This window comes from Amblyomma mixtum, chromosome 2 (assembly GCF_055824585.1).
Source record: "Amblyomma mixtum isolate Tamu chromosome 2, ASM5582458v1, whole genome shotgun sequence".
Taxonomy (NCBI): Eukaryota; Metazoa; Arthropoda; class Arachnida; order Ixodida; family Ixodidae; genus Amblyomma; species Amblyomma mixtum.
The window spans coordinates 271,237,356-271,251,872 of NC_143013.1; the positions used below are offsets into that span (position 1 = coordinate 271,237,356).

Here is a 14,517-nt window from a genome sequence, read left to right on the forward strand (position 1 = left end):
TACTGCCTTTTCCGTATATGTAATCCACACGGTGTAACTGCGAAACTAATGTTGGTGACAAAGAGATGTTGACAGAGAATGTAGGAACAAACAATGGCAGAAACGGGTAGTTCTCTTCGTTACAAGGTTTTAATCAACATTCTTCATAAAAGTGTACAATTCAAGACGCTGCACTGCACAGTTGGGCCATGTAAAAAGGATCTAAAATGAGCTAAGGCTGTACACTTGTTTTATACACAACACTGCTGGCCCACACACACACACACACACCTGCCGTAGTGCTTTCTATTTACAATGTTCCGCAAGAGCAGCATAGCGTCCACTGCGGCTGACTTGGTGTGCATGAAGCCCCTTGTTTTTTTTTTGTTTTCTTTTTACATAGATGTCTCCTATCGCCCATACAGGTCGTCATGTATACCTCGTATTTTGTATGTATTTATATATGTATACATATATATATTTATATATTTATAATATGTATAATATGTAACAAGGCTAAGTAGACACATTGCTCTTTGAACCATTTAGATACAAAAAAGGGGAGGAAAAAAAAAATCACTCTTCACCGAAATGGCTGCATTATTTACAGGCACAATAAATAGATTTGCAGAAAAAAAAAATAAAGGCACAACAAAAAAGACCACCGACATCCTGTCCCCTTTTCATCTTTAAATAGTTTACACATACACAGTAATAATACACAGCTGAGCTGATGGGAGATGGAGCACAGGGGGGGGAGAGAAGAATTCATATGTACAACATGGCTGACATGTTCTCACACGTCCATCTCGTTTGTTAGCGCTTGTAAATATTAGGGCCATTTCTTTAACCTACACCAGCTACACCAGTGTAGCAAATGTCCAATACCTCCAATGAAGCTTCGCTACACTGGTGTAGCTGGTGTAGGTTAAAGAAATGGCCCTATTAATCGCACGGCGAGTGTTATATTTATAATCAACATATTTATAGCTCATTGGTTGCACAGTGTGCGATGCCTTGAGCTCAGTGGCACGTAAATTCATTTCTCACCTTTTCAATTTGGTAAAAAAAGAAGCAAAAACAAACAAAGTCCCACTTTTCCCTTTCCAATTTTCTGCGGCTCCCATGGTGATATGTTGACTTTACTGCGATTCCCCCCCCCCCCCCCCCCCCCCCCTCGTTTATCAGTCAATGCGAGGCACGTTGCCCTCTTGTTCAACCTAAGAATTTGTCGCATGCATCACAATGCCAAGGCCTTGCTCTCAAAAAGAGTTATGTCCCACAAAAAAATGACAACACATGTTTGCAGCTACCAGCCAAGTCATCATGAGAGGCCAAGAAAAGAAATGGCTCTAAACTGAGAAAGCTTGCTATTTAGCTGCTGATGTTATTGCAGTTTCACCCCGTAACCTGTCCGCAATGTGTGTGTGAGAGAGAGAGAGAGAGAGAAAGAAAAGAGAAAAGCTCAGGCAAAACACCTATCTCACCTATCTCCTGCCAGCCGTAGCAAGCAAACATGCTAACCCATGCTGCTCACCTAAGTGCTCTCGGTAGTATACATATATTATGTGCATATATTAACAACATAGCTGATGTCTCGAGAAGGCAGCCTCAGAAATGAGCAAAACAAGAACATTCTTTTTTTTTTCCCCCTTCCTCCTCCCTGCCGAAAAGGTTCGAAAAGGAGGCAGAAACTGCTTTTTTTTTTCTTTTTTACATTTGTACAGGAGATGCTGCATCCTTTGCAAAACTCATGAAAGAGCATGGAAGGACAGAAACACGGTTAACTGGCAGCCTATGCAGGTAGGTTGGGGAGATTGCGGAGCGAAACAAGAATGCCACCGAATGTAGAAGAAGTGCGCAGTGCACGATAATGAGGATCGCTACGCGAGAGAAGTCAGAACTGAACACGTGCATCGCAGGTGATGTTCCACTTAGCAATGGAAGCAGCTGCCGCCGACTCACTTTTTCCCTGAGAGTAGCAACAGAACCATGCACACGCACTGATGTACCATCCTTCCCAAAAGCAACCAGGCATCAGGTTGCTTTGTAGTGGCACCCATATAGCACCCCTAAAGACCAAAGGGTCTTAAAGTTTGAGAACAGGGGTTCTTCTAACCTCACTCAAATTTAGAGTTCAAGGTGCGCCATAAATGCTCCGCTAGCCACTAAGAAACAAACCCCGTTGCTTGTTTGCTTTTGGAAAAGACAGCACGTCACACAAAGGGCAACAGGTATTGCTTTGATGACTATGGCCCCCCCCATGCGTAACACAGCACCACATCGGTAGCCTTTTGAATAGCAGCCAAAGATGGTTTCACCCAGGTCACATTGCGTCTTTGGCTTTGCAAAAGTTGTCTGGAGGTAAAAAAAGGTGCACGTTTTCCCAATGCATTACCATAAGAACTCTTCTGTGACATAGATTTAAATGACTGTGGATCATGACAAGAGACCTGGTGTATGCTATGCCAAGTATGCTACACTGTCTTGTGCACTCACAAGGAGCTTCTTTTCCAAGTGTGTGTGACATGCGCTGCCCAGAAACCACAACCAGATATTGCTGTCCAAACCAAACCACTTTTGTGACAGAACGCAGAGTGCCTCTGAGAACAGCACCTCCCAGGACAAAAGTCAAGCAACAAGGGAAGATGAAAGCCACCCCAACTTGGCCCCACGATAACCGAAAGCCTAAATCTCACGCTACAGTTTTGGTTTATCCGGCAGAACGTTCAACCCTCTCTTTGGCCCTTTTACTTCGAAATAGCTTCACAAAATGCAACAAGGGCAGTGCGCGGCAACTCAAGAAACGGGTTCGCAATGTGAAAGGAGCCAGTGAACAACAGAAAAAAAAAAAGCACAGGTACAGGTTGAGAGATGGAGGATGGCAGCATCGATATGGTATATATAACAACAACAAACAACATGCGATGGCAGCGCTCACAAGATGGGGGAGGAGAGAAGAAACAGAAGGGAAAACACCTTCCCTCCTTGCACCGGCCGTGTCTTCCCACTTTCCCAGAGCTGCACCAACACAGCCCCACTTCCTCGCACCAGGGCACTCACAGCTTTAGATGAGACAGGGCACCACCAACTGCCCTCTTCAGAGTAGTGCCTCCACGGCGTGGTAGAGCTTCATCAGGTTTTGGATGTGCAGAGGCAGGCACGACTGCCTGTCATGACTGTGCGGGTCTAGCGACAGCCACGACAACGTATTGTAGCCTTCAAGTACATATCTGAAACCAGGGTCAAAGGCCAAAGCATTAGCAACGTAGAGGTCCATTAAGTAGACACCTCATACGACAAGTATTCAAGACTGAGCATCTGCAGCAAAAGTATGAGTGACTTTACAATTATGTGCCCTTTCATAACAGGCAACTGGGAAATGATACCGTGCTATTCACAGAAGGCTGCTATGTGCACAGCTCAACTGGCAGAGAAGATGACAAATGTTCACTCCAAGAAAAAAATTGTGCACGCAACTGAATAATGTAACCAAAAAATAACGCAACAAAACAGGCATTTGGGCTTTATGCAGTTGATTTATTCTTCTGCATTGCAAAGCACAATGGACCATGTATGGATGTACGTACAAAGATGCTTTGCCCCTTTGCACTGAGGTATTGCAGAGAAGCCACAGCAGCAGGTTAGCGCTGCTGCATTTGAAATCTTTATGTAGCACACCTCCAGGTTTGGCCTGTTCGCATGTATGCACATCTACTGTTGGTTTGGTTATGAGAGAAGCCAACAGCCACAGAAACCAAGGGGCACAGGGGATTTTTTAAAAAATTTATTTATTTATTTTGTGCTGTTGTTCGATTCGAATAAGTTATCGCTTAAAGCTAATTGATTAGAAAAGCAGAAGAAAAAACAACCACATGCCGCCGGTGGGATCCGAACCCACGACCTCCGAATTACGCGTCCGGTGCTCTACCGCTGAGCTACGGCGACGGCTGTCAAATCTTCTGCTTTCGGGGGTATTTATGTTTACAAATAACCTAACCTTGAGAGTGTTCATCAGTGTTGGCTTCTCTCATAATTATAACGAGCCCCTCATTCCCCTTCCGTTGTTCGCTTAGTTGGTTTGGTTAGGTTTATATGATTTAATGTCCCAAAGTTATTCAGGCTATGGGGAGCACCGTAGTGGAGGGCTCCTGACCATTTCGACCACCTGATAACATGCATTCACATTGCACAGTACACACGTCTAGATTTCGGCACCAATGAAATGCAACTGCTGAGGCTGGGATTGAATTCGTGTCTTTTGGGTTAGCAGCCAAGCACCATAGACTGAGCCACTGCAGTGGCTATTTGCTGTTGGTCACTAAAAGTATTACATGACCAAAATTATGAAATTATTGAACATAGTTGCTGGGAAATTACGGTTTTCAGGAATGCTACAACCAGAACAAAACCAGTGCAACTCTAGAGGGCATTTTAACTGCTGGAGATTTGAGAGTATGGACCGGAAACGAAGTTCTACTGTAAGCCTATGCCAACCTAGCCATTTTGCTTTTACATTAAAGATGTCTGCGCTCCGAATGAAATCAGCAGGCTACACAAGGGGAAAAAAAAAAATTGAAACAGGGACCAGTTACTAGTAAGCAAGTTTCATCAAGCATATATTCCAAGTGCTGAACTGCTCTAATGAGAGTATACCTTCATTTAACATTCACCAGCATAAATGAAACCCAGAAAAGAAGTAAAGGTGCCTAAAAGTGCTTTGCTCACCGCAGCACATCAGTGGTCAGGTTCGAATCGAGAGGGTGATAGTTGCGCATGTGTGTGTTCCCGTGAAGAATATCGTCGTGGTTCTGGTGCACGGTGGGGCAGTGCAGTAGCAGGGCACTCTGTCGGAAGGAAACAAACAGGAACGCACCATGTACTGAAAGGCTACAAAATTCAAGCCAGGCACCAACCCCGGTGCTATATCTTTAAAAGCCTAGGCACAACAAAAGACAACAGCACTGGTGCAATGGCAGAATTATCTCGCATGGCTACTACAAACCATCTATGAGAAACACGCATATGGGAGACCAACATTTGCCTCATAAAACATTTCCTGCGTGTATCACAACCGAAGCAACATTACTCTCCGAAATGATCCCAAGTTATCCCGTGTGAACATAAAAATACAGTCAAGCCTTGTTACTGTGACCCTCATACAAAGAGATTTTTCGAAGTTGCTAAGTTTCTGCAAATCCTCAAAGCTTGCTGTCAGGAACTCGTGCCGATTTTCTCACACTGTTATGTCTTGTAACCAACTTCCTTTCTACATTAAGCATGAAAACTTAGTGCTAACTAACTTGTACCAAATTACTGCTGTTAACCCTTGGGCTGCCGCTGAAATGGTACAGCTGAAGCCTAATTTGACAAAATCTGCACTGACTGAAGATTTCACAAACTGACAGTTCCAAATAGACAAAAACTATACTTCTCAATGAGAAAGTCATTTTCCTGTGAAAGTGGCACAGAAAGAAGAGGGTGGAGCAAACTTGCTCCCAAGCAGTTTAAAACCACTCTTTTTCCTTTGTGCTGCCGCACACATAAAGCTAATCTGTATGCTATAAATTTCCTACCATTTTCTTATTTCAAATGTCGGTCAGGCACCTGTGCCCTCTGCCTTTTTTTTTTTTTTTCCCTGTGTCATACCTATACTGTTCTCGCAATTTAAATAAAGCATGAACCAAACAATCTGCATTACAACTCTCCTTCAGTTTGCTTCTTCTACATCAGGCTCATTTCTACCTCTCCACATTGCGTTAGTTCACTGTTTGTATTTGTTTTATCTGTGTCATCCCTGTAGTTTTCCCTGTGATCTGAAACATTTTTTTTTTTAATTTTTTCCATCTGCTTTCCAGGGATTTCTTCTCATGAAGAGAGAGTAAGGGTTAAACTGATTTTGTAACATCATGTTTGTAAGTGGATTAAATGCAATGGCCTTGCAATGGGGAAGTTGTACTCGTAAAATATGTTTCAAATGTATTGCATCATCTTTTGGCACCATGCAAACTTCGCTGCAACAAAGTTACAAAATTTGCCAGCGCAAGAAAAAATACACCACTTCAGCAGAAACTTCTTGCATTAGCACATAAAGGAAGCAAGGTGAATGATCATCAACTTCCTACTTGCACCTGAGAACGCATCCCCACAACCTATAACATGTGAACATAACGCGTGAACAGATTTGTTTTAAGCAAGCTGCGAAATTTGGCATGACAATGCAGAGGCCCAGACATGCAAACTAGTCTGCAAAAGCACTAATCTTATACACAGTAATCCCCTTTTTGAGAGCCCCTAGAAAGCTTGCCTTCCATCAACACAGCACACGACTGAGAAGTAATCTGAGGAAGGAGAGCCCTGGGAGCGGCTAGACACAAACACCGGATCACAAGCACACCCTCCGGACAAGTTGCTAGGGATGCGCACCTTGAGGAAGACGGGGCAGGAGTCCCTGAGGTGGGGGCAGGTAGCCCAAAACCACCGGGGCAAGGGGCCTGTGGGCGCTGTGGACACATAGTAGCCCAAGGCCAGTGGTTGCTGCAGAAGTTGCATCGGTTCTTCCTGAGGCTCCCCACCGCCACTTCCAGGGCCCTGTGAAAGAGGCCATGTTGTAGACAGCTGGCACAGCCTTCACACTTACTCAACTGCACGTTAAGAGATCTCAGGTCCACAGACACAAATCCCATCTACAGATTTGAGTGCCTACCGTGAATGCCCGGAGTTGGGCCTTACACATACATTTTGGTCAAATCTGACCAACACAGTTCCCACTTCCGAGTTATTGATCAATTCGCTCTCGTCCTACCATAAGCTTGACATCCCGGTTAGCTTAATTGGTAGAGCAACTGCTTCGGTGAAGCGGTGGTCCCGGGTTCGAACCCCGGACCAAGACGAATTTTTCTTTAACTACGAAGTTTCTGAGAAAGCTGTTTAGCTTTCCTTTGTAGCCGTATGGCTGCGCTCGGGTGGACGTCAATGAGTAATTACTCCCTTATTACACATAAATTTCATGTCCATTACGCCCGAAATTCCAGGAGAGGCCCATAAAACTGCCTACCATTCATGGAATGATCAGTTTATTACACAGGTGCATTTCTGCTGGCGGTCCGAGCGTGAAATTTTGCATTATATTTCAGCATAAGGAATTAGGCCTGTTTGCAACCATCGTTTGCAGCCAAACGGTACCAGTTACTGGAACCTCTTGAAGACTTGTGAACACACCTCTCTGCACAAAATGATCGCTTCCAAGTTTCATACATATCAGTTTAGCACTGTGACTCAACTGCGCAACAGCTATTGTGATCCCAAGAGAAAAAACCGCAAAACTATAAAATGTCCGGTTTAACATGACGAAGCAACGCACCGGCTGAGAAGGATGCCCCAGTGGAGGGCTTCAGATTAATTTAGGCCATCCGGGGTTCTTTAATGTGCGCTGATATTCCACAGCACACTAATGTTATTTCGCCTTCATAGAAATACGGCCACCGCGGCAGGGAATCAAGCAAACAATGACCCTGGGATCAGTAGCCGAACGCTAGAGCCAGCGAGCCACTGCAGTGGGTCAAGATACAAGAGGCATATATATGCAGACAGTTCTCACCCTGAGTGCGCTGCCGTGCTGGAAAGGAGACTGTCGCCCACTTGGGCCCCCACCCAGAATGCCACCACCCGGGGAGCCCGGTGGCGAGGACCTCCGTGTGGGTGAGCAAGGAGCCTCAGGACTGTCCGTCCAGTTGAGAATGTCGTTGAAGTCATTGCCAACAGCTATGTCCTCTGCAAGCCTGAAGATCTCATCGTCATCACCCAGTGTAGTCGACAGTGGATCCATGTGGTCCTGCTGAAACGTGGCCTGCGATGACTGGAAAAGATATGCCAGGGAAGTGAGGAGTGGTACAGATGTGCTTGAATCAATCAGCTCCACAGCAAACCACCATAGCTGATCCCATCTATTCATGCAAAATTATGATGCTTCCTCACCTTATAGATTGCATGTCCGAGTAATTTTTTTTTTTCCTGAAAACATTTTTCGCCCTTCCTTTGTCAAATGAAATACGAAAATGCCGAATTTTTAAAATGACAATGAATAAAATGTCATGCACAAAATGATCCCAAATTTTGAACACCAAATTTTCCCAGAACACTTAGAGACCGTGGTGACTAATATTCCCTGTCTGCCTGCTACCCAGGCTAACATACTGCGAAGCTGATCCACTTCAGGTCATTTGGTTCGAGGGCAGGGGGCCTCTGGAGGGCACGTTTCATTACTTTATTGGGTCCCACAGAAGTTCTACAAAGGCCACATGGCAACGAAAATGAGCTTCAAAACACTTTCGACATCCCTAAGCTATGAATCCATACGCTTCACAACCGAGGATGTGCTCTTGGTCACATCAACACCGCACCTCCCCACAGTAAGCTATAGTAATTTTACCCAAAGTACATAAACCCTACATGATTTGGAATTGATTTGCTTAAAGCCCTGATTAATTAGAACACTTTCTGCACTCTGAAAATTTAGAATGGAAAGCATCTATCTAATATGAGCAGCCACTTCACAGCTGACCGGACAATTCGCCAAAACTTAGGTCACAGCAGCTGAGATGTCCACTGTAGGCAAACACCACACCAAACTTGGTGCAACACTTGATCCACAAGTCGGCAACCTGATGTTCCCAATTCCAGTTTACTTGCTTACGCATGTTGTGAATCTGGAAATTTTGGTGGTGCTTGAAGGGGCACGAAAGGCAAATTGAAGTATGAATTGATTACTGCACTGTAATCGCCAACAGGCTGCTACTTTCATTCACGATGGAGCTTTTATGTGCTGAAAAAGGTTATTCCAAGCACTTTTTTATGTTTGTTTGCGAATCTCTGAGGCTAGGCTCTATGAACATCCACCTTCATCCTGTGATCACAGAGTAAGTCTCTCATGCTCTTGACATCATCATAAAGGGGCACCGGGGGAAACTGAAGCTGGACTATTTGATCAGTTACCCTGTTCTAACGACAAGCTACTTTCAGTGAAAATTACGAGCAACCATGAGCTTGCCTGAGCTCTCTCAGTAGAAGCAGCTGTAAGAAAATTGCCAACTGATCACAGTTTTGTTTACTGTAGGGGTCTACGAATATCTGAAATTTGGATTACGAATAAAATGTTTGTTATTTGGTTCTTTCTGGATTTGAGAAATTGATAATTGAGAATTTCTGAAAATTTCAGAATATTTAGCAGCGATCTAAAATACCGTGCCGGCTTTCTTTAATCTGAACGTGGCAAAACAACATCTGGGCAAATTATGCAAAGACCGAATTTAAGGGGGGACAAGGGTCTTAAAACTAACCTTGTTACTTACGGCTAGAATTTCATGAAATTTTGCACACAGATGCATTTTTTTCTTCCGATTCCACAAATGTATTCATAATTAAGCTGGTGGACTTAGACCAAGAGTTATCTCAAATTCTAGAGTGTAATTAGGTAATTTCTTAAGCAGCTTTAATGAACTTTCTCACTGCATTTTGTTGCTTTCAATTTCATGAATTGATAGCCACAGAATTCCTATGCCCGACAACATTCTTACTTTTTTTGCTTAGGCCATGTATAAATAGCAATTTACAATTAGCTTAACGAGCTGCAGTGTCAAATACTGCGACCGTTAACTCTCGACATAGTACATCAGGATGACATGCCTTTAGAGAAAAACGAAGAATGTCACCGGGTGTGGGAACTGTCACTAGGCTGAATAATAGCCTGGCCGCATGGTTCCAGTTTCCGAGCTTCAGCGCCAGCATGTGCATGTGCCAATGTGTGTCCCTTTCGCTTACATCCGCACTGCAACGCTGCGGTGGCTTCCCTGCATTGCTACTCTCGGAATGACTGTCAAGAAACCCGGCGTGCTGCAAAATTAATTTTGTGCTTACGGCAGCGCAAATGCGGACAGACTTCTGCGAGTGCCAGATAAGGAGCTGTCCACACCTTGTGCCAGAAATGCTAATCAATATTTCTATGAAGTGAAATTACAAATAAACGTCTTCGTACCTCATTTCACAGTTCCATTCCTGAAATTCAAGCAATTTAAAGCATACGTTTTGGCCGAGAATACATTTTTCCCCGCATTATAAAGCATTATCAACAAGATTTTGTTGTATTTCACGAGGCTAAACATGCTTCAAATTAATGAGGTTCCATAGTAGCATGGCAAATGCTGTGAAATATCACTGATCCAAACTCACTCTATTCAAACTGGAACTTTGGCTTCGTCAATGTGAAGTGTATTCTTTAGAAAAAGGTTCCCATTAATTCGGAACAATTTTAATTTCCTTTGGAGTTCAAATTGTCAAGAGCCAACTGACCGTATTATGTACCACATCAAGCGCTGAAACACAACTGCGTAACTGCCTGCATAACAGCAAATGGAGCTGCTGCTGTGGGAACTCATCCAGAATATGCAAACTGGGTGGGGCACAGTGATCACGACATGCTCTCATGTTCTCCCTGGTTGAACGAAGTTGTCTTACGCTTCCAACATTTGGGACAACAGTGCCCCCCTGACAGCACTTTCAGCGCAGTTGAGTGCACTGTCGAAGCCCCTAATGAACTGAGCGAACGTAAGTAATACTGTCCCTTTACAGAATCCATATGTGCCAGGGGATAGCTCTCGTAGTCACCATGTTGTTCGCTTTCTAGTCATTCCTAGTGCAGAGGAACCCACACATCTACACTTGGACTGCCAGACATTTGTCACGCTCAGCACAGGGTGTACACTTTTATCAGTATTTACCGTATTTACACGATTGTAAGTCGACTCGAATGTAAGTCGACCCCCCCACATCACAATTCTGAAAAAAAAAAAAAAGAACTTGGAGGTCATTAAACTTGGCCTTTAATAGTAGAACGCGACAGTACTATCCTGTGGTCTCCACTTATCACCAGCTGCTATCGGCTGCCGCACGCGGGAGTGCCCGTGGGCACATTCCAAAACAAAAATGTATTAGTCACCGGACTACTCGTCCACACTTGCGCCATCGCCCTCGCTAGCGCTGCCGTCGTGATCACTGCTGCGGTCCCACAGCTCGTCATTCTAACATCGTCATGCAGCGAAATCCTGCACTTCGCAAACAGCCACATCATGACATCGCGTGGAACAGCTGAAAATTTTGCCTCATCGTAGCTGCCACTCCTGTATCACTCAGTGCGAAAGTCGGAACTTGTGGCCTGGCGCACAGTTCGTTTCTTCGGCATAAAGAATGACAGACATCTTGAATGTAGCCGTGAACGAGCGCCGGTCGCTTACCAGACCTGGAGCACAAATGACGAAGCACATTAAAAACTTGTGAAACACGGCCGGCAGTAGTAGAATGCGTCAGCGCCAAAGAAAAACTACGCGCGAGCGGCGTCGGCTCTTCCGTCGGCTACCGACACTCCCTGGCGCCGCTGCGGTTACGAGTGGGGGTGCCGCCACGATCGGAACAGCAGCCCTTCCATCAACTACCGACGCTCCCTTGGGCGCCGAGGGCGTGATTGAAAGTAAAAAAAAAACAAACTTGGACGACGCCTATTAAGAGTAGAACGCGAATGCGTTATCGGTCTGCCGCCGCTTATCAGCATACGCAATCTGCGGCCACGTGTGGGGAGTGGGTTGGTGCTGGTTTGCTGCTTATCGACAGCTACCATCGGCCGGCCACCTCGCGCGGGGCGGGGATGCCGGTTCTGCGCGTTGACATAGCAGCTGGTCAAGGCCAGCACCAAGAGCGATGCGACGGAGCCGCGCAAAAAATGCAACCACATTTATCTTGTTTGTCTCGCCTTTATTTATAGTGCGATGCTTTGGTTTCGATTGTAAGTCGACCCCCCCACTTTGGATTTTCAAATTTTGAAAAATAGGTCGACTTACAATCGAGTAAATACGGTACGCTTTTGCTAGTGTGCAAAAGCCAATTACTGCCGACTAGATGTACAACTCGCAGAGTTTGCTTAGCCTGCTTTCTCTACTTCCCTGCTCTCACTGGCACCAGCCGGCTGCCTCCCTCTGCCTGCCGTAGCCCAACAGAAGTAGAAAAAATGATATAATAGTTCGAAACAACTTTTACATCTACGTGCACATGATGTGAAACAGGTGCAGAAAACATTTGCCTATGCAAGAAGGCAGGCCCTTTGCAGTGTAATTTATTTTGCTTCACACATTCCTCAGCACATGACCTAATGACTGGGTGCGTAATTACCATGTTCACAAAGAGTTTCACGAGTCCTTCAACGTATTTAACAATAGTCTCAAGGAATAGGGCTGTATTAGGTGGATGGCTCTTGGACAAGGCCACCCGAAGAGCTAACATCAATACTACAACTGCACGCCAACAGTACCCCGGACACAAGTGAAAAAATTGGAGGGGACACTTAAGCTCCGCCTGATGGGTATGACGCGACAGTGGGATAATTCCCATATATGCACAAGGTCATTCGTAGATCCCTGGGAGTAATCATACCCCTCCTGGCACAGCGGTTAAGCAATGTGCTACTGCCGTGTGACCAATAATTAATTTCATTGCCACCTGCCACGGTAGGCAGTTTGCTCACAATCCGATGGGCAGGTTGTAATGGCGCCACAAAGTCACATGACCTTGCAGCGTCATCACAACCTGCCAATGGAAGCTGTTTGCTGGGGACCACCTGCCTGAGCCATAATCGTAATTTTTCACTCACAATGCAGGCGCCAACAACGCCGACACTGGATTTTCTGGTGAATGGGACCTTTAATGATATCGTAAAACTTGTGACATCAAGGTACTCCTATGAACAAAAATAAAGAACAGAGCTACCTTCAAGAGGTCACTGGTCATAAAAATGAACATTCTTGTGTTCTGGACAGAAACAAGAAAGGATTGATGATGATGACAACGTATTTTATGAAGCAAGGTCAAGTTTGACCAAAGAGCCCATGGTACAAGGTATTTTTGGTCACCACAAGGTGGCGTAAAAGACCCGTTTTCCAATCATTTCACCCCTCAGCAGCTGATCATCAGGCCAAGGCAAAGCTTGATACCCATTGAAAACTGATCGATATGTGGTGGGCACTAAGGACTGAACCCAGCACCCACTGCAGGCGAGGCAGATGCTTGAACCACTTGGCCACTGCTGCGGTATGGAAAAGAATTTCCCAGGGCTCTGCCAAGATGGCCACTGGAGTAACTACAGTTTACAACTGATTTTTCAGACTCTCTAGGAACTGCGAGACTAAATTATATCACTCGTACACACAGGCGCTGGGTGGAGACCAGCTTCACGAACTCAGCGTTCAAAAGCTATACTGCCTTCGGCATGTCAAAAGCCTAGATGCAAAAGTGAACCCGCCGCTGCGAGAATTAAGCTGCACCCACAGTATGAAGGGCCAGGAACGAAAAAGCTAAGATAAAGATAAAGAAACCATAAGAAGCGACAAACGGCTGAAGCAAGCTCTCCGTCGGTGATGGCCTCCGTGAGGCCGTTCACCTCCCAAGAACTTTGCTGCTACCTCTTCCGGCATTCGGGACGAAAGACTCTGCACAGATAAATTTTGCCACTGTTTGGTTTGGTTTATTAGGGTTTAACGTCCTAAAGCGACCCAGGCTATGAGGGACGCCGTAGTGAAGGGATCCGGGAATTTCGACCACCTGGGATTCTTTAATGTGCACTGACATCGCACAGTACACGGCCTCTAGAATTTCGCCTCCATCAAAATTTGGCTGCCGTGGCCGGGATTGAACCCACGTCTTTTGATTCAGCAGCCGAGATTTTTCCAACTGTAACCACTATTAAAGTTTGAGGATACTTTGCCTGAAGGCAGACACTCACCTGTGTGGTTGCAGATGTGGGGAAGACGAGGATGTGCGTGGCGGTCGCATCCTGGGGAGTGCTGAGGTCACAGTTCTGGCACGACGAGTTGAACCTGTCGTCCGGCGTGTACTGGTCGTGGAAGAGGCGCAGCGCACCGTCCGGTTCCAGGGACACCAGGCACGCCGACAGCACGCACGGACCCCCCACCACACCACCCACACCACCGCCCGCAGACGAGGAAGAGGAGGAGGAGGACGCGGCACACTGGTGGCACAGTTCCCGCAGGCGGCGCGAGTAGCGCAGCAGACTTCTCCGACCCAGAAGGCCTGCCCACTCGCGGAGTTCCCCGTGACCCACACGGCCCAGCCGGCCCACAACAAGTCGCCAGGGCTGGGCGACCGCACCACCCGCACGAGCACCACACGCCGCGACACCCAGCACCCACTCGAGCAGCTTGTGAAGGCCCAGTCGACGGACGCACACCTTTTTTCTCCTGGTCCTGCCAAGGGGCAAAAGAAGAAACAGCACGTTCAGGCCACTGAGGTGAAATCGTTTGGTTTGGTTTGATTTATGGGGTTTAACGTCCCAAAGCGACTGAGGCTATGAGAGACGCCGTAGTGAAGGGCTCCAGAAATTTCGACCACCTGGGGTTCTTTAACGCGCACTGACATCGCACAGTACACGGGACTCTAGAATTTCTTTGGAGGAGAAATCCTAGCCGCCGCAGCCGGGAT

General features: G+C 46.0%; 1 protein-coding gene across 2 annotated transcripts in view; it reads right to left on the reverse strand.

Annotated features, from left to right (window-relative positions):
- Positions 1-1,151: 1,151 nt before the first annotated feature.
- The window catches only part of skd (mediator complex subunit skuld), a 77,315-nt gene continuing 63,949 nt past the window's right edge, over positions 1,152-14,517 (reverse strand). For both annotated transcript variants that reach the window (XM_089573999.1, XM_089573998.1), the window contains exons 26-30: positions 13,802-14,282; positions 7,580-7,837; positions 6,406-6,570; positions 4,708-4,826; positions 1,152-3,212 (exon numbers count right to left, since the gene is read on the reverse strand). In XM_089573999.1, the coding sequence (XP_089430125.1) occupies positions 3,080-3,212; positions 4,708-4,826; positions 6,406-6,570; positions 7,580-7,837; positions 13,802-14,282 (1,156 nt within the window). In that variant the 3' untranslated portion in view covers positions 1,152-3,079. The remainder of the gene's footprint in view (positions 3,213-4,707; positions 4,827-6,405; positions 6,571-7,579; positions 7,838-13,801; positions 14,283-14,517) is intronic.